This window comes from Nanorana parkeri, unplaced genomic scaffold (assembly GCF_000935625.1).
Source record: "Nanorana parkeri isolate BGI_ZX_2015 unplaced genomic scaffold, ASM93562v1 scaffold22, whole genome shotgun sequence".
Taxonomy (NCBI): Eukaryota; Metazoa; Chordata; class Amphibia; order Anura; family Dicroglossidae; genus Nanorana; species Nanorana parkeri.
This window is the reverse complement of record NW_017306290.1, coordinates 2,154,085-2,181,816: the sequence shown is the minus strand read 5'-3', so window position 1 is coordinate 2,181,816 and position 27,732 is coordinate 2,154,085. Positions and strand designations below refer to the sequence as shown.

At 41.5% G+C, this 27,732-nt stretch overlaps 1 protein-coding gene across 1 annotated transcript in view; it reads left to right on the top strand.

Annotated features, from left to right (window-relative positions):
• SLC35F1 (solute carrier family 35 member F1) overlaps window positions 1-3,030 on the top strand; it is a 290,914-nt gene extending 287,884 nt beyond the window's left edge. The window contains exon 9 of the mRNA XM_018563687.1: window positions 2,129-3,030. Coding sequence (XP_018419189.1) covers window positions 2,129-2,353 — 225 coding nt within the window. The 3' untranslated portion in view covers window positions 2,354-3,030. The remainder of the gene's footprint in view (window positions 1-2,128) is intronic.
• Window positions 3,031-27,732: the final 24,702 nt, after the last annotated feature.

Sequence of the window (27,732 nt, the reverse complement as noted above, 5' to 3'; positions counted from 1 at the left end):
TTTTCCTATCCTGGTTAGATCCAGTTAGCCCTCTTCTCTCAAAAAGTAGTAAATGAATTTGTATCTAATCCTTACTTTCTTCGCAATCTTACGTATAGAATAACTTTCATTTTTCAAAATAACAGTTTCTCAAAAGCTGTTTCATTTTGGCAATTTTTAACTCAAATATGAACTTTTGGAATGTCAGCACCTTGAAGCTAACCTAACCCAATAACGACAATCTGTGCAATAACCACTTATCATTTAAACATTATTAATTAAAAACCTCCCCTTATAAACAAAAACAAAAATGTTTTCTTCTTATGGTAAAATCCTTTTTCTTGTATTCTTTGGAGAACACAGCTCTGCTTTAGATCATCACCTACTGTGTATTGTGCCCCCTTGCCGGACCGGGACGGTCCCTGCTGGTGGACAAAACCCCTCACACTTGTGCTTATTTATATGACACAGCAGTGCAAAAAAAAACAATTAAAGCACGAGCAGCAGCAAAGCCAGAGGGGTAAGTTCTGTGTCCTCCAATGAACGGAGCAAAAAGGATTTTATAGTGAGTACATAAAAACCTTTTCTATGTTTTGTTTATTGATGGACACAGCTCTGCTTTAGATCTTCACCTAGTGGGACACCGCTAAGCAGTTTCAGAGCAGGCTGAAGAAAACTAAAACAAAAAATCAGACTAACCATATAAAAAGAAAGCAATATATGCCAATCAGACTGCTGCCTGCTAAACTTATGCCCAAAATGCACATCAGCTAATGCTGCCACATCCAGCTTGCAAAATGTGATGAATGTGTAAACTTACAACAAAGTGGCCACCTTACAATCCTGAGAATTGATGGTGGAAAGCCCAGGTTGCACTTACCACTATTGTAAAATGCGCTGTTATCATGAACGGCGGTTCACAGTCCTTGATAGCATACGTTCAGGCAACTGTTTTCCTAATATAGTGTGTAAAGGTGATTAGGGTGTATTTGAATGTCATGTCTGCAAAACCCAAACATGACATTCAAATACACCCTAATCGCCTTGACTACATCCTAGGTCAAAGGTCAAGGCTACAAACTGCTAATGCTCCTCCCCTACTGCGAATGGCAAGAAAGGCATGAACCGCTTGTGCCCCTGGTAAATCGGTACATTAAATGAAGTATCCTTGATACCTATGGATGCCAGGTCACCCTAGCAGGGACTACTGCATGAATCAATCCAACTTGAACTTGCAGATCTTGTCAAAAATGTTCAAATCCAAAACAGGTCTTACTTGGGAATTTTTGGGAATCATAAAAGGGATTTGAGTAAAAACCTAATCTTTTCAGAGCTATGCTGGAATGGGCCAGGAGTCCCTCAACGGTCAGACATAAATCTAGTAACTGCTGAAGAGAGAGGAGCAGGTTGGAGGTAAAAAAAATCTCTACACTGGGAGTGTATAAAACTCTTTGATGCAGTCCAAGGCTGCCAATAGTTCATGAATGCTAAAAGGCATCCCCCCACCTTGAGCTGAACAGGAGAAGGGCTTCTCTGCAGGCTTGGACTACCAGGGATGTTTACTTCCTGCAGAGGGGCTTAGAGGACTTAGTCCCCTTGTCTGAATTTCCTTTTGAACAAAAGAAAAAGCTTATGGGCTGAAAAGTTAGGCTTACATTTTCCACAAGAATTCTTGGCTTTCCTGAGCTGAGGTAAGAAGGTACTCTTTCCTCCAGTGAGGTTATTGGTAATATCATTACCATAGATGACAATTAACATTTTGCTATTTTTTAAAAAATTATTTCTTTGAAGTTCAGCTTTAATTTAAGGCAGTATTGTGGCTCAAAGGTTATTCCTGCTGTGTCTTTTGAGTTGAGATCTTGAGTGCACTCTAACCTTTGTCAGTATAGAGATTGCATTTTGTTTGTGTAGTTTTCCACACGGTGGACATGTGTTCTTCAACATGTTTGAAGAGAATTTCCTTGAAGTTCAGCTTTAAGTGAAAAAGCACAAAATTGAGAGCTATGCCTTGTATGCCGATACAAGGCTGATTAAAAGGCCTCCTCTACAGCCAGCAATATCACAGTTCTAATGCCGGATAAACCACATGTTTTGGAACTCTTTGAATTTGTACTGACTGCTAACATGATTGTTTTTTCTGTCTGTTCAGTTTTCAGGACTTTATCTTCTGTCCTTTGGCACAATTCTGCTGGGACTGGTGCTGTATTTCTCCACAACAACCTACGTGGCCCAAGATCCCCGAGTGTATAAGCAATTCCGCAACCCATCAGGACCTGTTGTAGAACTGCCAGCTAGTGCACAACTGGAGCCCTCAGTAACATATACCAGCTTAAGTCAAGAAACAGAAGAAGAACCACGTGTTAGAGTTGCCTAAAGCCAAGCATTTGTCACCTGTTAAGGTTTCAGTGGCATCTGTTTGTCCATTATCTCTGTTTTGTGCATAGAGAAAAGATTTTACCAGGTACTGTCACAAGAAGGGGCTCAGAAGCAGGAGCATGAAAAAAGGTTTGACAAGGATGCAAGAAATACCAACCAACGGCAGACTCAGAAACACCTGGAGTCATTATTTTGCCAGCACTATTTATTCTTGAGTGTATAATCAGAGGGTAAGAAAACGTTGGGAAAGGTGATATTACCTCAAAGTTTACTTTTGCACATGTCTTCATGTGGTATATTGCCAAGATTTGTTTATTTTCATAAAAATCAAAAATTTCACTATGTAGTTTTCACTGAAGATTCCCCATTTTACACAATTATGTGATTGCCTAATTAAAGCTACTTGAGTCTAATTAAATAAATGACATTCCTACTGGTGCACTGCCAGCTGCCTCTGCTCTTTAGCCCAGGCACACCTGCAATCATTTAGACTGTTGGTGGCATTATAAATTCCTTGCTGAATTTTTGTAATATGTTAGGTTTTTATGACTTTTTGTATCTTCCAGTTGCCAAGTAAATTATATCTTTTTTTCCCCTCGCTTTAACTTTGGTTTAACATGATTCAAAGCAGCTAAACATGGCTTTGTCCAACACAGGGCTATTAAAAACCGATATAAAAGATAAAAGCTGTGTTGTTGCCTACAGTGCCCAGGCAGATTCCTTAATTAATTTTCCCAGGGAAGATAAACCCTGATTGGTCATTGTGGGCAACAACTTCCCTTTTGTTTTTGTTTTCTCCAGGTTTATATAAATAGTGTATGTACAGTCCTTATTTAATAAGTCAAAGTGATTTGCATAGTCCAATAAGCCATGCCAGCCAATTCAACAATCGTGTTTAAGGAAAATGATTATGAGAAAAAAATCATGGACTGTCATTGCTCACTTATGTCTGAAATGCAAGTTATTTGACTGTTGTGCTGACCCTCTGGCTCCAACACTTTTTAGGGATGATTTATAAATCATCCGCCCACAAATATGCTGGCCGAATGCCGTTCGCACAGCATTCTTGACTTTTCATTGCAGCCAAGGAGCATAGGAAATTCATAAATTATTCCCTATGATTCACTGACCCTGTAGCAGGATACACTTCAGGTGTTCTAGTTTCACTCTGATATTAGACGGTGCTTATTTGTTCCACGTCAGGACCCCAAAAGTAATAAAGCCATAGGATCAGCATGACAGCAATGCAACTTTCAGAAGGAGAGCTCAATGGCAGTCCATGTAATTCTCTTAGCATAGGTTTATTTTCTTTGTTTTGACTGCTCTCATTTGGTAACATGTAAAATCCATTTTTGGTTGCTTGAAGTTCATGCACAGCATTGCTCTGCCTTATTAAATACACCTGTATCTATTCTCAACCAACTAAAGTGACACAACCTTGGGTACACAGCAGCGGCTCAGTAATAAATGTAATGTGAGTTTTAAACTGGCTAGACGGCACATTGCAAATATTTCACAGTATTTTCCATGTCTCCTCTGTAATTCACCAAACACAACTGTTTGATCAAGCTCTAATGTAAGCATGCTTTAGTAAAATATTTCTGAAGGTAATGGGATTGTACCAACACTGCAATAAATGTTTGTCACAAATCCATTATGTGTCTGGGGCAATTTGTCAGTGAGAAGCCATTCGTTATCCTGAACCCTGATTTATATGCCCAGCTTAATCTTCTATTACCCTTCCAACCATTTTAATGGGAGGCCATAGTTCTACTTTACAATAAACATGGCAGAAACCTTGGTGATTCAAACTTATCATACGATGAAAAAGTGCAGAAACGGGTTACCAAGTGTAACATTTTCCATTCATTTCAAAACAATCCAATGATACAGAAATACTGTACATGCAGATGAAGTAATGTAATCTGTAAAAGTTTTGATTGGCTCTGTCTGTTCAAATAGTCCACCTATCACATTAACACCCAAATTAACATTTAGTTTAAATCAGCCAAATAGATTCTAGGTGCATCAAAACAACAAGTATGCAGAGTCTTAAAGTTTGTTTTCTTTGAAAGCAGGTGATAGAAAGCCTGTCTCCTTCCAGCATTCTGTATAGAAGTACTCTTGCTCTCTGTGTGGACGTAGTAGTATCTCTGCAGAAATACAATATGCCCTTTGCTAAAGCTCTACAATCAGCATAGAGCAGGGATGGCCAAACTGCGGCTCTCCAGCTGTGGTGGAACTACAAATACCATGAGGCTTTGCAAGATTCTCACAGCCACAGACATGACTCCCGGAGAGAGATGCTTCATGGGATTTGTAGTTTCACCACAGCCAGAGGGCCGGAGTTTGGCCATCCCTGGCATAGAGCATAAGCTTTGGTTTGATCCAACAGATGGCGTGTTGAACAGCGCCTGCAAAGAGACCATTGTTTCCACACAGACAGCAAGGGTCCTACTCTGCAGCATTCTGGCAGAAGACAGGCTTTTCTACCGAAGCTGTGGCAGGCTTTTCTACCGAAACTAAAGATTTCGCACACCTTTTGTTTTGATGTACCTGGAATATATTTAGTTGATTTAAACTGAAAATTGAATGGGCATAACTTGGGAGGTAGGAGGGGCATGGCCATGCTTGACTTTCGCAGGAAACATTGAGATATGCATCAGACTTCCACTGTATATAGCACTGCATTGTTTTGACATGCTGACTAAAGGTGAGCTCTGCATACAGGGCAAGCAACAAGTTCACTTAATCAGTGGCCTCAACAGCTGCTCACACCTACGTTCCTTTCACTTCCACACTGGTTCATTCAGTCACCAGAAATGGAGAGAGGGTGTCCTGTATAAGTTGTACATCATTTATCCAAGGCTGAGAACTCTCTTCCCACGTCCAAATGACAGTGTTGGGTGCTTAAGTGGCACCAGTGCTGTCACAAGGTAAGAAAGGAATAAGTCACATGTTACCCATTCCAGGGAATATGCGTAATGGAAACAGGGAATATGTGTAAAGTCAGGTATACACACTTCTATTTTCTTCGTTCCATCTGTCGACTGAACAAAGAAAATAGAACAGATTTCTCCATCAACGCTTGCGAGTGTTAATCAAGAAATCTCCCGTTGTTCCCTGTTTCTGCCGTCCACTGTCAGAATACCCCAACAGAGCTGGTAGGTCATTGGCTGCTAGCTCTGTTTGGCAAACAATTTTTCGACATGCTTCTTCGATCAGCTGATCGAGGGATGCCGGTTGGAAAGATGCTGACAGTGGCATTCCACGCATCGAATAAACCTATTGCTTTGCTCTGCATGCAAAAAGCACAGGTTTGCTTTAAGCATTTTCTCATTAGATGACCTGTGGAGCAGTTGAGCTTGCACGGGCAAAGCACAGATTTGCTTTAAGTCCTTTCCAATAAATTCTCCTGCATCTACACTAGAAAGTAGGTAGTCATTTTACATATACAAAGTCCACAATTCATTTTTGTGAAATATATAAGGCTGGCTGTGCAACACTTTCTTCAGCAATCACCATACAGCAGTATTCACAACTGGTAGAACTAGGCCTGTAAAAATTTAAAAAAAGAAAAACTCCATGTACATGGCTGATTCAGTTTGTGCTAATTTCACAAATGTACTCCTCACACCAGTTTCCTAATACATGCCCATCATGTCTCAGGACTACATTACACATCATCTCGTATATTTAGCACATACCAGTTTTTTACTTTGACTTATGTCACATTTCTTATATGTAGTAATCGCAACAAAAAAGCACAATATACCACTAGGTTAATTCATTTCTTGGTTTATCTTTGAAAAATCACCCCTCGAACACTTTGCCATGGTAAACTGACAAATTATAATAATATGCCATAGTAATTTCATAGCTGCATATTTTTCATGGCTGAGAAAGAGGGACCAACATTTTGCAGTTATAAGGAACAGTAATGATCACTTACAATACCATAGCTTAATATGCATTTTAAGTTTTGTTGGTAACTTATTACTAATTTGGGTACAAATAAAGAAAATTGTTTACCAAGAAAGTAAAAAAGTGCAATATGCTGATTACACTGTGACAGCTATACTGTATCCGTGACCCATTGGTTGCTCCACTTCCTCTGCATATTACTGGCTACAATCCATAGCTTTCATAGAACCTGACATTGTACATATATTTGTAGTGGAACTGAATGCTAATTTTGCAGTTATCTGAGTAAATGACCAATAATACAATTTAATATCAGAAAGTAGGGATGTTCAGATATCAGTGCCGATACTTGATTTTCACGAGAACTACCAGGGTTGCATCATTAGTCTGTATTGTTTTACAAAAACTGTCACATGACAAACAAAAATGTATCAGTACTTGTATCTGTGAGGACTAGGACAAGTATCAGTACTTGAAAAAATGGTATCGGTGCATCTCTAATATATATATATATTTTTTTTAAATCATACATTTCTCTAGTCTAGTCTTGGAGCTGGAAAAGTATCTGTGCATGTACATGTATGCATCTGTACGGTACTTGGTATCTGAACATCCCTATCAGAAAGCGTTAAAATGTTTTTGCTATAAATGGTGCCAGTTTTTATTGTCTGGTCTTAACATACCTGTGCTGCATTAACATAGCCTGTCTCTACATAAAAAGTTAATTCTTCATACCACCATATTATAAAACTCAAATGAATCCATTTACATGCTAATTGTGATAGCAGCATATGTTTAACCTTGTGAACATTACAGAATGTTTATTGTACGGTACAAGCATATTTTGGGTGAACTATTGGCATATGCAAAGTAAATCCTAATAAACAAAACAGGATTTAGAAGATTCCGATTTAGCATGCAGCCCGACTGTCCTTGAAAATGGTGACTTATTAAAACATAATGAATTAATGCACATTCCTTTCTAGAAATATGTTCCAGACAATCTTTGGCTAACAAGTATATAAAAGTTCATTTAATTGAATGTATTATTATTGTATTATATTTTTTCCTATACTTTCATATTCTCTCTCCTATTTGCATACACGGTCTGCTTTTTAGACTTTATACAATATTAATTTTTACATGGTACCAATTGTTAAATGAATTTATAGAATAACTGATTTGTGTATTTTATGACTTTTTAGTGTGTAAATAAGTGTGGTTCAAATTAATTTGTTAACAAGATATAGTAATCTACCTACATTTCTATTAGGGTTAAAGTGAAGTTTATTGTATTCCATATGGATTTAACAGTAAAAACACAATGGATAATGCTTGTTCTTCACAGTTCCTGCATTTCCGGACCATTTAGACACCTTTTAAAGAGCAATGTGCAAAATTTATGATACCCTATGCACTTTTAAGGACTCTTTGAAGAAAACCCTTTGATCAAAACGGATATAGCGGGAGTATTGTAAACAACAAACAACATGATTGAGTTCTCCTGCTTGCACAATTTATGAGGAGTCCCCTTACAACAATTGTGCTAATGCATTTAAGTGTTGACCAGTATTAAGACCAGGTACAAAAATGTAAGGCTTTTGACACAAGAATGCCACATACAGTCGCGTGAAAAAGAAAGTGCACCCTCTTTGAATCCTGGGGTTTTAAGTATCAGGACATAATAAAAATTATCTGGTCCTTAGCAGGTCATAAATTAGGTAAATACAACCTCAGATGAATAACAACACATTACATATTACACCATGTCATTATTTAATTTAGAAACATGAAGCCAAAATGGAGAAGTTATGTGTGAAAAAAACTAAGTACACCTTGTGATTAAATAACTCGTAGAACCACCTTGAGCAGCAGTAACTTGGAGTAATCGTTTTCTGTATGATTTTATTAGTCTCTAACATCGTTGTGGAGGAATTTTGGCCACTCTCCTATACAACTTCAGTTAATTGAGGTTGTGTGCATTTGTTTATGCACAGCTCTTTTAAGGTCCCACCACAGCATTTCAATTGGGTTGAGATCTGGACTTTGACTGGGCCATTGCAGCACCTTGATTATTCTATTCCTAAGCCATTCTGTTGTAGATTTGCTGGTGTGTTTGGGATCATTGTCCTGTTGTAAAACCCAATTTTGGCCAAGCTTTAGTCTGAGTTTTATTACCTTCTCTGGGTTGGTGGTGTGGGAAGGTCATGTAAAATGGGGACGGGAGCTCAGTGGACAACATGAAGGAGCTCTTGGATATATCAAACATATTCTATATTTGTATTATGCTGCAACTACACCTACCATGACACACTTGGATATAGCTACAATTCTCCCATTCCAGTAAGTATTAAACCTGACGTGGAGAGGCAGACTGGCAATCTGGCGATTCCAAAAGTACTGATTTTCTCTGAGAGTATCTGAGGGCTGGATTCTTTCTCCTTTAAAACCCTACTCCAGCACCAATTTTCTTTTTTACCTGTTATGCAGTATCACTGATCTCATGTGCCAAACGTCTACTGTAAGAGTACCAATGCTATAAAATGCTTTGTTGAAAGCATAGTGGATGATTTCAGACATCCTCCCCATTATATACACTTCTTGAGACACTCCACATGAGAAATGTAAGGGTTAAACATGCTGCCAACTATGCCTGTACGTACTAAAGGTTATTTTGTATTACAAAGAATTACGGTACCTATTTTGCACTACTCATGGACAATCTTTTTCATAACCTATGCATATCAAAAGTACTGAATAACACCCGAAGGTCCAACTGGCCCTCAGGATCCAGAAATGTGAACCACTTCACCGATTGCCCCAGACTATGATGTCTTAACTAATTAACCATACATAGATCTTTCTATTTTACTAAAACTGTACACAGGTCATAATAAACTATTCTCTACCCACTGTTAATTTTTTTCATTTGTTAAATGGACAAAGGGAGATGTTTCTTTTTTAATGGTAAGAAACATAATTGTGTATTTTCTTTCTGTAACACAATATATTATATTGTGCTTTCTCTAGATAAAACTACCAAATAATGGCTGCCACTAGACCTTTTTGTGTCTTAGCTCTTATATGACCATTATTTGTGTTGCCAGTACTCCAGTGCATTGCAGATTGTATTGTACAAATGATTTTCTTTAGAATGTATATTAAAAAAATTGATACCTGAAGACTTTTCACAAATATTAAAATTAACTCTTTCTTTTAAATATATTATAAGTGTATAATAGATATTAAGCTGTTTAAGTTTGTCTGTCGCACCTTTTTGATGTTGCAGATATATTTAGATAAGAAGCTTTAGAAATCGCTACCTTATATTTTATGCACTACGTGAACATTTTTGGATTAAACAGCATGAGACCAGAATACACTGCCACTGCAAAATACTGTGATGAATCTTGTTTATTTATAAGGGGGTTTTCAAAGATAATGTAAACTTCCACCATTGTAGAAAACCAGTGGGACCTGCTCACCTAAATACCTATCAACAACATTGCAGGGTATGTGCAAAATGTTTTTTCTGAGTTTTGGATAAAGTGGGGAAATAGTTGTTAGTTGTTAGGTGTTGTTAGGTTTTTACTGCTACGCAGGGCTCCATTAGAGACATTCCCCTCTGTTCCTGTCCTGAGCCCTGCATATCCATAAAAACAGGATTCTTGCCTTGTCTACTTAGTTATCTTGGTTAACTCAGTGAAACTTTTCATATATAGCATTAGTCATAGAGCCTCATTAGATTTCCAAGGACCATTTCCACCAATTGCCAATTTATAAGGCGATGCTGTATTTGAAATATGAACTTACTGATTCCAGTCATGGAGAAAGAGAGGAACTGAGGAAGAAGGTTGCTATAAGCAGAATTAAGAAGAAGCACGGCTGTTTTTCAACTATGTACCCCCAAGACCAATTACTAACCAATCATCAAAGATCTTTTCTGCTACAGTTTTTTACACATGTAAATGAAAAAGTTTACATTTGTATTAAATTAAATATTTTTATTATATATTATTTCAGGTTTCCATTAGTAAGAAAAGTGGTAAGATAATAAAACATGGGTCAATCTGTCTCCCCACTGGGATTTTACTCCTCACAAAAGCTGATCCCATATTATTTTACTGAAAAACACCTATGTCAATACTATGTAACAAATACAAAGTCGCACAGCAATGGAACGCACGGCATTGCGGTCCCGCGCGTTCCGGTGCGGGCGATTGAACTGTAGGTGGGAGGTGCGTTTGGAGCGTAATTCAAATGAATGACAACGCAATACACCTCCCACACCAAAGTGCGGAAGTACTGAAGTAGGTGCGATTGCATGGTAGAGTGCACAGGACTGTTTTATTAACGCACTGTACTAGTGTGAACGGGCCCTCAAAAACACTGACAGACACAAACAACCACAGACACAATCTCACACACACATAGACACGCCAACATTTGTATTTTATTTTAAGGTGCACCCAGTTTTCTTACCTTACGAGAACTGGAGTAGATCCTCAGCCTGGGGTCCAGTGTGGGCTGCTGTGCTGTGTTGGAGCTCTATCCTTTTGTGCATTGCTTGTACAACCCCCTTGCGCGCCCTGTAGAGGTGTCCGGAGCAAGAATGTGACGTCAGCCCAGTCCAGGCACCTCTACAGGACATGTGAGGAAGCTATAAGCAATGCATGTATGGATGGAGCTCCCTTGCGGCCATAGCTCCAGCCCACCCCACCTTAAGCTGAAACTCGGTGCCAAGTAGCATATGAATGGCTGCTTGGGGCTAGAACTGACAGTGCTGCGCTAAGGGGAGGCTTAGAAGCCTCTCACCTAGAAAAGTGGAAGGCATGCGTCGACCCACTGAACATGGGGTCGTGACCCACTTTTGCACGACCCACCAGTTGAGAATCAAGGCTCTAGATCACACAAGAAATCATATCCCCACATTCTCATACACTGGTGGCAGCACACATGCTAACAGTTAAAGGCGAAGTTTACCTTTTACGTAACCTGGCCAATGCAGACAAGGGTCCGCAGTAGTTTAAAATGTGTAATTTGTAAAAATATGTAAATGCGATTTCTGAAGGCGTTTCTGTCACTTCGTGGTTCAAAGTCCACACATGCACAGTGCATGCCCTTTCTCCCCCTATTCCAATAGCGGTTGAGCTCAGTGTTGCTGAGATCAGAGAAGAGAGAAAGCGCACTGCGCTCTACACTGCGGACTGCGCTCTCTATATAAGCTGAGAGATTAAGCAAACAATGTTAAAAGCCATGAAGAGTCAAGTCTGCCACAAACCACCAATTGAAGAATCACTAATACAGCTGCAGTGTGATGTTAAAGTATTTTCTTTTTGGGTCAATTCTCACTGCGTAAGTAATGCCAGCATTACTTTTTTTCCACCGCAGGGCAACACAAGGTATTGCAGTGTAGCATGCGATGCATTGCATTGTGCGATAGTGCATGCCAAACACATGGATACCATGCCTTTAGCACAATGCAGCAGTGTGAATGGACCCTTTCTTGTATTTACAATAAATATTCTTCTTAGTTGTTTAAAAAATTTTTACTCTAGCCTGAGGAACATGAGCACAGTCTTCTTAACCAAAAATAAAAGATTACCATTGATGTCCTGCTTCACTAAAGTAACAAACTCTTCTCCGGTTTCACATTTGCATGCAACTAAAAGGACTGGCTAAGGCAATGTAATATCTGCACATTGTTTTAAAATAAGAATAAAATTGACTTCTTGAAAAATTGCGCACTCAATTATTTCATGGGTATCTACATGCTAGTTCCTACTATGAACACTTTTTAGTACCTCCACTAAAAAAGTGTGTTCAATAAAGGAAACTTGCCATGAAAGCTGTTTCCTAGCACAGACAAGGTTCCATCAAGTGCTGTAGCTTTCCACTGCTCACATCCCAGCAGCAGTGTTAGTCTGGAGCAGACACATTACTCTGCCTGATGCAACGTTGGTGTTCTAAATACCAGAACTATCACTACATCCGGTAACCATGCAATGGCAGCCGACGCTGGATGAAAAACTGCCTTTAAAGTGACTGTTAAAGATCGACACTAAACTCAGAAGTTAAATCTTAAAAATGCATTCAAGTACCGTAACTATTAACAATACTGGACATTATTTGTGCAACACTTGGCTGCATATCTCCAAATCATCTCTGAATTTGTGCTGACACTGTCCTTCCTTCTGGAGGGTGGCTACTTAACTTCCTCATAGTCCCTGTGTGTGTTGTGAAGTAGCCACCACTCCAAGCTCACTACTGTGATAGACTATAATCATAATAACTATTAGTAAACTAAAGATGAGGTTGTAGTCCATCACAAGAGTGAGCTTGGAGTGGCTACTTTACAACACACGCAGGGACCATGGGGAACAGAAGTAGCCACCCTCCAGAAGGAAGGACAGTGTCGGCATGAATTCTGAAATTATCTACACCTGAGTGATACACAAATAAAATACATGTCTGTTATTAGTTAGGGTACTTAAATTAATTTTTAAGATTAAACACCTGAGTTTAGTGTTGCTTTAAAGCTCAAATGAACACAAATTGCCATTTGTTACTGTAATACACTGCGTATACAGTACTAAATATGGGTCTCTTTTACATTTTTGTACTGCTAAGTGCTGCAGAAATGATTAAAATGCGTTGGCAGCACATAGAGGGTCGGATCACCGCTCTATCAAACAAAGCAAGGGCCTAGTTCTTCAGTGGCCCCAAAACAGTGCTGTTGATGGGGGAGCGGGTTTTCCGAACATGAATAACCTGACTGCTGCTTTGGGTCAGGGAGGAACAGTACAACTATCCTATGTGCGGCTAACACAGAGTATATTAATTAGTAAAGAAAAACGTAGGACAGCCCCATAATCTTTTAGATTGTAAGCTCTCACGGGCAGGGGCCTCCTTACCATCTTGATTTGTATAGTAAGTGTAATGTCTTCCTTATAATGTAAACCGCTACACAAGCTGTTGGTGCTATATAATTCCTAGGGATGTATTGAGTACGAGTACCGATATTTTTCCTCAAGTACTTACCAATACGTTTTTTTTTAGTGTCATGTGACAGTTTTTCTACAACACTACAAACTAATGATTTTTGGACAGTGGTGGAGCGACAGGGCCTGGAAGCCGCGGCAACTGCTGTGACCCTGCCACTGACTTCAAGCTGTAGAGGAGGGACTACAAATCCTAGCAATACATTATACAGCAATGCAGAATACCACCAGCTAGAGAGGACTACAAATCCCAGCAATACATTAGCACTGCAGAATAATATGAAGCTACATACTGTGTTGCTCACTAGGGCTGTGTGGTATCTGACCAGGGCTGTGTGATGTCTCACCAGGGCTGTGCGGGGTCTCATCATGGCTGTGCGGATGGATGCAGGTCTCACCAGGGCTGTGCGGTCAGGTGCGGGTCTCACCGGTTCTGAGCGGGCGGGTGAGGGTTTCAACAGGGCTGTATGGGTAGGTATGGGTCTCACTAGGGCTGTGCGGGCTGGTACAGGTCTCACGAGGGTTTGTGTGTGTGGGACTCCTCAGTGCTGTGCCGGGTCTCACCCTGGCTGTGTTGGCTGCGGGAAGGAGGAGGTGGAGGAGATGGTCGGCCAGCCGCCACTGTATACAAGTGCAGCAAGGTCTCCACAAGACTGCCGTAAGGTCCCCAGAAAGTGCGAAACCTTACGGCAGCCACTTGCGTTTAAAAATTTAAAGTGTCGGTATCAACGCTTAGTATCGAGGACGCCCTGTATCGGCACAAATACTGATATCGCTATCTGTGTATCCCTAATAATTCCTGTATAATGAAAATAATGTATCGCTGTATATGCAGCCTGACTGCATTGCAGTAGTAAATAGCAAAAGTTGAAATGGGCTTTAATACTTACTTATCCTGCCACCAGAACTGACAATTTTAATTCTTGAAGAGCTACAGTGGTTGCAGAATATTCAGCATCCAACACACTTCTGGACATGTCAGATGCCTGGTCCAAACCGCAGTGTGCAAAGGAGGCCAAGGCATCTGGCACTCTAAGGAGTGTCAACTGCTGAAAATTCTTCAGCAAGCTTTAGCTCTCCACCCCCAGCCTGCAGAATTGACAGTGAAGAAGCAGCAGAACACCGATGATATCATATCTCTTGTCTCACTCTGCTCTCTACTCCGGCCAGCTTGCTCCTTCACAGCACATTTGTATGGCACAAATCTCATTTGCTCCCAGTACGACCCTTCCCTCTCTCAATGTTACTGTAAAAGGGCTTGCAAGAGGCTGATACCAAGTCAAATTCAGATAATTATATTATGAAATATATTATTACATTAGTTGCATCAAAAATACATTACATACATTAATAATTGATTATTGAATATATACTGTAGCTGCATTAATTTAGGTTTTTTTTTTTTTATATCTGTCTGGAGTTTAGCATTAATGTTATCATACCTAAGAATTTTAGGAGGAGAAAAGTGACATTTATGATTTTATATGCTGGTACTGACAACTACCAACGGGTCTAAGAATATACAATATTTATTAGTTACAATAGTAGAGGTTTCAACATCTTCACCAATAAGATGTAGAACCTGACAATGTAATGGCAAACAAGTTGGTGCTAGATTTGTATGAATTTCAATTTACAAGAGGATCTTGGAAATACATTTTTTCTCAGAAGAGTTTTAGTTGGTTGAAATAAACATAGATGGGGGCGTGGCTTCGGCGGCAACGGAGATGGCCGCTTAACTCGGGAGCTCCTGCTCACCTGCACCCAGCATTGCCTTCTGCAGCTCTCCTCCCGCAGACATGGGGAAGATTGGCCCACAATACCCTCCTGGGAAGACTCCTGGACAGAGGGGAGACCCGCCGGCCAAACAGGTACCGGACTTCTTCAAGTCTCACTGCCACGAGGCCTCAGAGACGTAAACCCCGAAATTGAATGGCGGCCTTGATATCCCTGACATGTATACCTATTACAAAGCGACCCACCTTACCAGAGTGCTGCACTGGCACATACACGCCACTTCCAAGTTATGGGTATCCCTGGAGGAGACAATATCTGGAACACCCCTGTCTTCTCTGGTATGGCTCAGGGAAGCACTCTGGCCCCCCATGCTGAGAGATCACCCGTTCATAGGAGACACGCTCAGCATCTTCTCCGCGACACGACGCCTCAATACTCCCAGATTGTAGCCTGACACTGTAACATCATGTATGCATGTTTAATTTCTGAAAATTCAATAAAAACATTTACAACAGAAATAAACATAGATGCCATTTCTGTCAGACTAACATTCTGCATTTTATAATCAGGTGTACTGTACACAAGAAATATACTATGAATATAAAAGTAATAACAATCTCAAAGAAAGAAGAACAAGTTAGAGGAGAAAAAAATGTCTCTTTGGTGAAATAAATGGTGGTATATTTAACCCTTCTGGATAACATTCACAAAAGCTCCTGTATGAAAACATAAATAAACCCTTTGATAACTATCACAAACTGACACTTGTTACTGTGTACCAATAATCTTTCAAATACAATTCTAGACACTGTAATTATCCCTGGTTTTATAATTATTTTTTTTTAAGTCAAGTACTATGGGAGCGGGAGCTAAAGGAACCCACCAGAACCACATCATGGTTACCTTGCACACAGCAGCAGTGCTCAACGTGTGTAACATTAATCATAAGTAGTAGGTTCTACGGTGTGTACACTAATAAAAAGGTACTACAAACTATGAAAAAGGGTAAACCGTAATATTTACCTGATTATAACTTTTTTACTTGCTTGCCCCACTATGATCATACTCTCTCCAAAGTAAAGGAAAATCTTCTGATACTCAGCTGTCACCAACACAGGTTACAGGTCACCAACTGGAAGATTCCCCCTCACCTCCTGTTACGGTGACAAATGTAAGGCCTCATTCACACAGGGCGTACACGCCTGTGCAGCGTGCACGCCCGTAAACCCTCTCAAGTTGTCCCGTGACCATTATCAAGGGACAGCCCATGAAGGAAAATCCAAAGTTTTGGGCCTCATTCACAAGGGGGGTACGCGTCGGTGCACACCCGCAATGGGCAGATCCCATGAGGGACAGGTGCTGCGTGTGAATGCGCGTAGAAGCCTGTTCTTCCTTATGGGAGGACGTGGCTGTATGCTGTTATCCATGCGGGTACGGGTGTCCGCACTTGGACGCATACAAGTGCGGACACCCGTACCCGCACGGATGTGCAGTTTAGGTGTGCGTGTGACAGCGTACAACCGCATTCTCCCATAGGGAAGAACAGGCTGCCTCGTGCAATCACATGCAGCACCCGTCCCTCATGGGATCTGCCCATTGCGGGTGTGCACCGACGTGTACCCCCCTTGTGAATGAGGCCTAAAACTTTGGATTTTCCTTCATGGGCTGTCCCAAGATAATGGTCACAGGACAACTTGAGAGGGTGACCTTCCCAGTGGGGACAAAGACAGCAATAAAAATCTGACTGATGGTCTACCCCTTCCCTACTGTATCCAAAACAAAACAAAAAAGTATTTGCTTACATTTCATAACAAACCCTTACTGACCTCTACAGCTGCAGGCACTATGGAGGAATCCATCCTTAAAAGATTACAAAAGAAGTTACAGTTTCTATACCCTTAATTTCTATAGAAGCAGAAACTTAGCTGCCTGGCAGTCTGATAGTAAACAAACAGCAGGTGCTGTAAACTGTAGCTTGGCTTTACATTTTTATGTTGTGGTAACATTTTTAATGGGGCCCCAGGGCACTAAAGGCCTGTTCACACATGCACATGGTAATGTGCCAAGCTGCAGTGCATTTAATTTTAAATGCAACCTAATGTACCTCTACAACACACTGTGTGCATTGCAAAAATTGAAGCTTGCATTATTTTGTGCGCTGTTGAGGTGCAGTGAAGTGCAAAATGAATGGGCTGCCTAACATAGCACACTGCCTCAATGCATGGAACCCATGTTGCAGTGTGAATGACCCCTAAAGCAACACGCGTGCATTGTACCACAATGCACAGTAACACACCACTAAACCTTACATTGCCAAGAAAGAGCCAGGTATTTTTTCTTATGCACTGGGATGTGTTGGTAGCCCATTTAAAATGAATGTGTTGCCAATGCATCCCATGTTAACATGTGATGTAACACCTTTAAAAAACAACTAAAAACTCACCTCTATGACCTGACCTGAGTCTCTGTTGTTGTCTTTGTACAGGAGCACAAAAAAAGGGAAACAAGAAGTGCAGAGGCATGGCTTAAATAGGAAGTTCTAGGGAGGAGTATGGAGTTCAGAGAACTGGGTTTAACTGAAGACTGCACATGAGGTGAGGCAAGGAGTTATCCAGAGTTTCAGGTGGCTTAGCAGGAAGAGCCACTGCCACACACAGCAGAGACCCTGGGTTTAGATCTGGATCCTGACATTAACTCTTCTACATCCTGTCACATAGTCTAAATTAAGTAAAGGTCGAGGATCCACACAGATGTCATGAGGATTTTCTAACAGCCAACCTCCCTCCATGCAACTCGAGAAAGGACATGAATGGCCTTGCCTGTTCACTACAGACTGGCAGAGAAATAAAGCTATATAGAACAAACCATTGCAAGTTGAAAGATGCTTGACAGCTTTGGTTGGACACCAGCCAAATTACCTACCACTAACATCCTTAGTCTTTTGTAGACTCTTAACACAGACATCTCTACATTAGAGTTCCATCCTAAAGCCCTATCTTATTGTAACGGCTGAAACCAGGGATTGTAAATGCAGAGATTTATCAGCCACATTCCAACACATCTTCAAACCTAATGAGTAGAATTTACCCTAAATGAAATGACACTTCTGTGTGGCCTTACCTTTAAAGGAGAACTATGAGGTGAGTGCTTTTCACTCACCTCATAGTTCTAGCCGACCTGTGACAATGAGACTGTCACAGGTCGGTTTAGTAGATCGGGAGGTGAGCGAACACATACCGGCGTTTGCTCACCTTTTGATCCTGTCAAGGCTCTCTGCCGTGACAGGGGAGGGGCTGGATTCCCAGCTCCGATCCGCCAGCGCTGACTGGCGGAACGGACGGGGGAGGGGGCGGGTACAGCTGGCTCTGCCTCTAGATAGGCAGAGCCAGCTGTCAGTCACGCAGCTGGGCGGATCCCGGCATAATTGTCGGGATCCGCTTCAGCTGCGGCGTCTCAGTATACTGCGAGCAGCCGCTCGCGGTACACTGCGGCGTCTCAGTATACCGCAAACTACAGCTCGCGGTATACTGAGCCTAGGGTGACGGGAGGACGCTAGTTTGTGTCCTCCCTTTACCCTAAAGAGAACTATGGGGAAAAGCCTTAACCCAATAGTTCTCCTTTAAGAAGCAACAAGAAGCAACAAAGACAACACCAGAGGTGAAAGACATAAATAAGTCTTGTGATTTATATTTTCAGAAACTAGAAATATCAATTACTCACTGTTCTCTTGTTTTAGATTTACATTCCCTTGTCCACAGGCTACTATGCCACAGGCCTTGGCAACAGGCTAGTTGTGTTAAGCATTCAACAAAATATTTTGTAAGATTTAAATATGGTTTAAATTTGAATCTGTTGCATGAATATACATTTCTTAATAAAACCTTTCACCATATATAGCCCTGTGAAAAACTAGGTTCACCCCATTGAAGTTGTAGACTTTTCCAACATACTTTTAGGTAAATATTAGATCTTCATTCAAACTACTGGAAGAAAAAGTTGAATTACTTAAGAACACAAGTGCGTTTTCAATCATTAATTTTACAAGAAAATCAATAGATGTGATGGTGTACTGTGGAAAAAGTAAGTACACCCTTGGCCTCAGAAAATGATATTGCCAAATTTAGCAGAAATTACTTCTTGTAGGCACTTGCATAACTGCCCACTAGTTTCTGGCATTGACTCCATGAATTTATGATGACTCCTCTATACAAAATGTCTTTAGTTGCAAGATGTTAAGGGGTTTTGATGCATTATCTTTGGTGAATTTGCTAGTGTGGTTTGGATCATTATCATGTTAAAAGATACATTTCCAGTTGAACTTTAAATTTTGGACAAATTACCTCACACTGTCCTCAAGCACACTTTGATACAATGCAGAACTCATAGCTGACTCGATTAGTGTAATCTGTCCAGGCCCTAAAGCAGCACAGCAACCCAAAATTATAACATTGTTACAACCATGCTTCACATGTGGTAAATGGTTGTTCTCCTGAAATGCTGTCTTCGGTTTCCGTCAAACATGTCTACTGTTACTTTAGCCCATATGTGTCAAACTCAAGGCCAGGACCGGCCCGCGATGGAATTATCTTTGGCCCGCATGATAATATTTTATTATCATTAGATCTGGCCCGCCGGTATATTGCCCACACTCAGGGCCATATGAATGGCGAGGCGGCCTCACTCGCCTTGGACCCTGGTATTCCGCCAATTAGGGGGGAGGGCGCCACGGCCCGAAGATTTGTTAGTGTGCCTGAAGAATAAATAAGTGTGCCCTGTCCGCCCGCAGCTCTCTCATGCTGCCCGCAGCGATCTTCATGGGACTGAGGAGCCGGAGAGCTGCTGTTGGCCAGAGGACTGCATTACCCAGCAGGCAGCCTGGCAGTAGCACAGCGTGACAAGGGAGGTGTGGCCGTGAGGTGACTGAGGGGGGTCCCGAGGTCCAGTCCAGACTACGCGAGTTGCTCCCTGGCCGGGAATCAGGATCCAACACAGACAACAGAGAGGCGTGAGAGCTGCAGCCTGCAGGTACTGTGCTGTGACACTGTCAGTCAGCATATCTCTCCCCTTCTTCTCCATCACTTCTTCTGTACTGTAGAAGTCATGGAGAAGAAGGGGAGTGATATACTGATAGTAGTATCTGTGACACTTGTGTACAGCCTGCCTCCACACTAGTTTGTCATCTAATAGTTTTATCTCTGTTATTGAAATTATAGTAAAAATTATGTAGGGGGATGCTCAATGGGGACAGTTGGGACTCCATACTGTCCCCATTGAGCATCCCCCCAACATACTTTTTTTTTTTAACTGTAATTTAAATAATAGAGACTAACCCACCTACACCCTTAAGGGCCCAGTCACACCATATAGAGTGCGTTCCAGTGCGTTCGGCCTCTGGAACGCACTGGAACACAACCCAGCCGGCTCAGTTTGTTGTAGGGCGGGAGGGGGCGTGATGGAGCATTGAAATCAATAGCACTGCAGCCATGCCCGCCGCCCGCTATGTGATCACTGGCACCCGAACGTGTGGCACATTTGTGAATGCGTTCCGGTCCAGTGCTATCTGCAAAAATGCTGCATGCACTACTTTTTGCAGATCGCACTGAACCAGAACGCAGAAGTAATGTGCCACGCATTTGGGTGCCGGTGATCGCACCGTGGGCGGGGTGTGTGGCCGCAGTGTCATTAACTTCAATGCTCCGCCACGCCCCCTCCTGCCCCAAAACAAAGTGACCTGGCCGGGTTGCATTCTAGTGCGTTCCAGAGGCTGAACGCACTGGAATGCACTCCTTATGGTGTGACTGGGCCCTCAGGCTCAAGCACTGCCTTCGTGTGCAGTGTGTCATGTCATTTTCTCTCCGGCACATCAGCTTGCAAGAGCGTGCATAGCGGAGCATGCCGAGATGAAAAATTTAATCTTCAGCCACTCAGCTCGCGTGTATAAATCCGCGCGTCAAGATGCGAAGGCCATTCGGGTGTTATAGGCCTCCATATTATACTGTGTGATATACTGTATAGGCCGCCGTATTATACTGTGTGTTCAATTTGTTTTCAATAAACACTGAACCAGCCCTGCCCTCGACTTAGAGCATTTTTAACATGTTGGCCCACTGTGTATTTGAGATTTGATACCCCTGCTGTAGCCAGACAACTCTATCTGTAATTAATCAGTCCATATCCATAGCACATTGTCCTAGAAGACCTGGCCCTTTTTTAAAACTCCGTTTATTGTGCTCACAAAAATGTGCAGGAGATTCAAAGGGGACAGTATGGACTCCATACTGTCCCCATTGAGCATCCCCCCAACATACTTTTTTTTTTTAACTGTAATTTAAATAATAGAGACTAACCCACCTACACCCTTAAGGGCCCAGTCACACCATATAGAGTGCGTTCCAGTGCGTTCGGCCTCTGGAACGCACTGGAACACAACCCAGCCGGCTCAGTTTGTTGTAGGGCGGGAGGGGGCGTGATGGAGCATTGAAATCAATAGCACTGCAGCCATGCCCGCCGCCCGCTATGTGATCACTGGCACCCGAACGTGTGGCACATTTGTGAATGCGTTCCGGTCCAGTGCTATCTGCAAAAATGCTGCATGCACTACTTTTTGCAGATCGCACTGAACCAGAACGCAGAAGTAATGTGCCACGCATTTGGGTGCCGGTGATCGCACCGTGGGCGGGGTGTGTGGCCGCAGTGTCATTAACTTCAATGCTCCGCCACGCCCCCTCCTGCCCCAAAACAAAGTGACCTGGCCGGGTTGCATTCTAGTGCGTTCCAGAGGCTGAACGCACTGGAATGCACTCCTTATGGTGTGACTGGGCCCTCAGGCTCAAGCACTGCCTTCGTGTGCAGTGTGTCATGTCATTTTCTCTCCGGCACATCAGCTTGCAAGAGCGTGCATAGCGGAGCATGCCGAGATGAAAAATTTAATCTTCAGCCACTCAGCTCGCGTGTATAAATCCGCGCGTCAAGATGCGAAGGCCATTCGGGTGTTATAGGCCTCCATATTATACTGTGTGATATACTGTATAGGCCGCCGTATTATACTGTGTGTTCAATTTGTTTTCAATAAACACTGAACCAGCCCTGCCCTCGACTTAGAGCATTTTTAACATGTTGGCCCACTGTGTATTTGAGATTTGATACCCCTGCTGTAGCCAGACAACTCTATCTGTAATTAATCAGTCCATATCCATAGCACATTGTCCTAGAAGACCTGGCCCTTTTTTAAAACTCCGTTTATTGTGCTCACAAAAATGTGCAGGAGAACAAAATCATAATAAATCATAACATAGTCATCAACATTAATCATAATCAGATTCTTTCACAAACAGCCCGAAGCAATGCACATATAACATCAATATAAGACAGATGATAACTAAAGCAATGTGTGGTGAAATGTTTACGCACATAATCTGAACAGTGCACAGCATATTTATAGTAACATACTAGTGTATAAAGAATGAATAGGACACGGGGCAGTAATCTTGAATCCATTGAAAGTATAGATTCACAGGTTCCAGGTTTTGTGGAATTCCTGGGGGCAATTTTGTTTCCCTTACATGACTTTTTCATATGGCATTGTCTAATTCACAAGACCTATCCATTGGACTATATTAGGAGCAGATGGGTTTATCCATCTAGTGGCCATAGTTTTATAAGGTTTTATTGCAGAAATATTCTTGTAAATCATGAACAGCCCTCCTCATCCAATAGCCAAAAGAGGCAAACTTCAGGAATACATGGGATAGTGCAGTAAGAAAAATGGTCTCCTGCCTCCAGTAGTCAATTATGACTGGGAAAGCCCAAATAAGAGGTGTGAAGTCTGCTTGGGCTTGATCACAATGTATACAACTGGAGGTGGCCATGTGCTTCGTTTTGTGAAGATGGGTTGGTGTCAGGTAGGTTTCATAGGTGATATACAGTTGAGGCAGTTGATTTTTAGCTGCTGGTAATACAGTTAAATGTGATTAACACTGGGTTCACACCTAGGCGTATTGAATATGTGCGTTTGTCGCGCGGTTCGCGATAAAAAAAAACCGCTTGTTTCCGTGGGCTACTTGGCTGTATCCCAATGGAAACGCGAGACCAAAACGCCCCATGTACTTCTTTGGGCGTAGGCCGTTTTGTATCGCGTTCGGACGGGTGGAAATACGGCAAGGTGTGAACCAGACCCATTGAATACAATGGGATTTAGATGTTTGAGCGTTTTGTAGAGCGTTCGTCGAGCATTGAACGCGCTACAAAACGTTCAGGTGTGAACCAGGCCTAACACATGACACTCCAGTCCTCATCAGTCAGTGAAGGCATACGAATTTTTGATTTAGACCTAATAAGGGAGGATTTACCCAATTTAGTATGTAACAAACAAAAAACTAGCCCTATGGGTCCCTACAATCTTATAAAAAAAACACTCAAATGGTACAAATAAATAAGTGGAGCCTGGGAGTGAAATTATCCTTCTAACCTAAAAAGAAGATACAAGGGAGGTCATGAACTGTCCAGTACAAGATCACAAGGGTCTCCAAAGCTGTCCATCTACAAGCTTGGAGGAGGGGGAAGTGGGTGAGAGGCTTTCTGTGCTGTGCCTGTGTGTTTGTGGAGGCAAACACAGCTTACTAGCACACCTAAGGGTGGCTTCATAGAACCCTAAAAGCAAAGGAGCCACCCTAAAACAGGATATTAGGACCAGTGCTCAGGGGACCAGCTGATTCTTCAGGAAACTAAAACTTTAAAACATCAAGGAACAGCATCCATTGTAAGTGATTTATTCAGGATTTGAAATATCCAAAAAACCTCTGGACTTTAATATCACTTTAAGGAAAAACAAAATCAGTAGTAATTCTGAAACAACTGGAAAGTCCAAAAGCAGTTAAACCTGTTGCAAAAAAACGGATGGACGGCGGACTCGCATTTAGGGGTTGCCGTGTCCAGACGGCATTTTTTTTCTGCTCGCGCGCACGGGCAGAAAAAAAACGTTCAATACAAAGAGCCGTTCTCGGCTGTTTCACATACACACGATCGGTGGCTCTATAGCCTACCTCTCTGCTTCATCAGCTTATTTTGGGGTCCACAGGTGACATTAAGGGTCCTGTCAGTGTGCCTTTGCATTAGAGGACCTGTCAGTGTGCCTTTGCTATTTTATAGGGGGATTGTTATCCCCCTATGTAATAGCAATAACAAGAAGTGTAAAAAAACATAAAAAGAGTTAAAAAAATAAAAATAAAACTCACATAAAAAAAGTTAAAAAAAATAACCCAAATGTTTAAGTCCCCACCCCCACATTTACGCACATATAAACGTAAATACGCGTTTGCGGCGCCAGCATGCGAAAATGACAATTGCGCTACACATGTTACATATCGTCGCGAACGTCGGAGTGAGAGCAATCATTTTAGGGCCATCAATCACTGATAACACTAAACTGATGTGCGTTAAAAGCTTTTAAAGCGTCGCCTATGGCCAATTTTGGGTATTGTAGTTTTTTGAGGTTTTGCGCACGTGCACAATTTTAAGGCTTGACATGTTTTTACCCGACGTGACCCTGTCTTTTATATTTTACCAAAAAATTGGGTAATAATAAATGTTTTATCACTTAATAAGGGGGGTTTAACACCCCGGACTTCAAGTGGTTAAATGAGGGGTGGGCAACACAGCAAACCAAGCATCTTCCTGGTGCATGTGTTTTAAATTACAGGGTATGCTTAAACACCCGTGAATGTTTGCTGAATGTCAAATTCACTGCCTTATAAAATGCCACTAAGTACAGTATGTAAGAACAGATTAAATGGGCTGTCCTAATTCAACACATGCTAACACGCAACCCAGTGTGCATTAACATGTGTGTGCTACACCATCATAAAGATGTGAGCCTAGTCTAAGTATTTTAGATATTTTTTGTGCAGCTCTCACATGCAAGGCATATGAAAGAGTAATACCAAACAATAATTTTATGCTTTGCACCATGCAAAAAAAAAAAGAATACACCACGATCCCTTATCCTGATGCTACTAGTCAGAAGCAGGCAGGCTTCTATCACTATTACAGGACTGGTGCATCAAGAGTGAGAGCCCACTGCCATTACAGTCATCTCAAAACCAGTACCCAATGCTGCTAGGCCCTTAGATGTTCGGCACCACTGATGCCAAAGAGAGGCTGCCAGCATGGGCAAGCTTATGTGCAATGTTCGTGACCTCCATGGGGTGTAAGAGCAAGTCAACCTCAGTTCCTAAGACTATGGGTACTCTATAGGAAACACTCAGACACTGCTAGTAGAGGCTTTCCTGCTGTCAGTTTAAAGATTTGCAATTATGGTGTTTTTCACTGAACACAGAGGGGTTTTTTTTTTTTTCAGTTTGCCTGGAGTCTTTCTTAAATCATCTGTAATCCCCAAGACATTTTCCTCGTATTTCTTAGTTGTCTCTTCATATTTTCACACTCTAGTTTCTAAGGAAGCTCACTGAGCATGCAGAAGTTATGAATCAATGCTTTTGGGAAGAGCATCAGAAGGTTGATTAGTACTGTGGCTTAGGGCCAAAGAGAGCTTGTCGACTTTGCATTATTTGGCGTCCTCTTGCATCTATATTCACTAGTTATGGGTCACAGAGCTGCAGGAAAAATGTGTTCACGGTAATAGTTTTCTAAACAATTGCTGCAAACGGAAATTAATGATTACTGAACATTTAAAAAAAATTAAAACTGACCTCTGGTAAAAGAAAGATCCAGTCACATTAATGGACATAACATTTCTGTGCACTGACTTTCGCATTACAGCTGAACAAGTAAAATGCTTGCAGATTTATAGAAGAGCGTCTGTGCCTTTGCAGAGAAACCTTTAAATGAATGTAATTTAAATGTACGTTTTGGTATCTTAAATAAGAACTCTGTCTAAAATATACAATCTGAAGGGAGTACAAAAAGGCTACCGTACTTTGAAAAAAATTAGATTCTGTAATCCCCAACGTCAAATAGCATGTTGGCCTCCTTTCCCTGCCACATGAAATAAATCCATACACAGTTCCGGACCTAATATCCTCAAAAATAGTGTCTATGCCCATTCCCAGCAGTTCATCATGCTGACAGCAGAGATCTATAGAGTACAATAGAAAAAGCTTTAATAAATACCATAAATTAGAAGAATGTTCCTTCTCACCCACCCTATTAACTCCCTTAAATAAAATAAAACGTTTAGCTGTCTACCAAGAATCTATTGGCTCATTTGAATGTAATAAAGTAATGAGTAAAGAAAAATAGTGTACGTTTAGCTTAGAATTCCTGATTAGATGTATGCATTCCTTGCACCCTTAGCTTTCACATATGCACCCATCCTTTAGCATCACAGGAGACTATCAATAATTGTATTTCATTACAGGCATACCCCACCTGCTTTTGCCTCAATGATCAATTCATTATGCTGCTGGTGCCATCGTCTCCCTAGACATGAAGAACTATCTGATAGCTTGCATATGATGCTTGTCTCACTGCTACACGGGGGTGAGGAATATAGGACAAAGTAGACCTAGGCAAGAACAGTTGCAGAAGGCCAACTATAACTGATTGTATAATGTACTATTGCTGGGATTTGTAGTCCTCTATAGCCGGTGCCATTCTGCATTCATTGCTGTATAATTTTACACTTTTCATTTCACTATATTGCACACCACAGTTTTTACTTCCTCCGCTCCAAGCTTGCTCCTGTGATGGACTACAATCTCAATACTAGAAGTACCATCACTGGAGCCATTTTTTAAAATGTATTTTATTTTCTATCCGATTAACCGAACTCAATAATCGGCTAACTAATCGATTTTGAAAATAATCGTTAGCTGCAGCTCTAAACTGATGTATCTTTTATAACTAACATAAATCACACTGCATGAAAGATAAGGTTGCCTAGGTCTAGGCCTGTTTTTAGAGCAAACCAATATTTTCCAGGGCTTAACATTGCCAGTCTGCCGACAGATTAGTTAAATCTCACCTTTGGTAAGAGAATGGAATACAAAGACAGGTGAAACACTTTGATTATATTGAATCGAGATACCAAAATTAAGCATTTTATTCTTTGTATTGGAAATAATAAGATGCTTCTTAGCTATTGACAAACATAGATTTGTGTCTCAGTAACGCAGCCATTTATGTCCTGGTAGACCAAATTTTCAGGTCAACTCCTTCACCATATAAAGCACTATAGGAGAGAGACTTTAGCAGACTTATGGAAGAACATTAGTGGGAACAAATAACAATAAACTAACTCCCAAATGTTCCATCAACTTTCAAATCCAAGAAAAACCATACATTTCTCTCCTCTTGGTATCATACCCCAGAACCGTGTTTCTCAACTGGTGGGTCGTGACCCAAAAGTGGGTCACGACCCCATGTTAGGTGGGTCGCTGCATACATTCCCCTGCACTAGGTAAGAGGCCTCCCCCATAGCACAGCACTGTCAGTTATCATGCCCAGCAGCCATTCAAAATATGCTGCCTGGCGGCGAGTGTCAATGTGAGGTGGGGTGGGTTGGGGATATGGCCACGAGGGAGCTCCATCCATATATGCATTGCTTACAGCTCCCTTGCGTGACGTCACATTGTCTTCTGGCACCTCTATAGGGAGTGCAAGGGAACTGTAAAAGCAAGGCACGTATGGATGGAGCTCTGTCACAGCACAGCAGCCCACACGGAACCCCTAAATTTTTTTGGGAGTGTGTATGTGTGTGAGA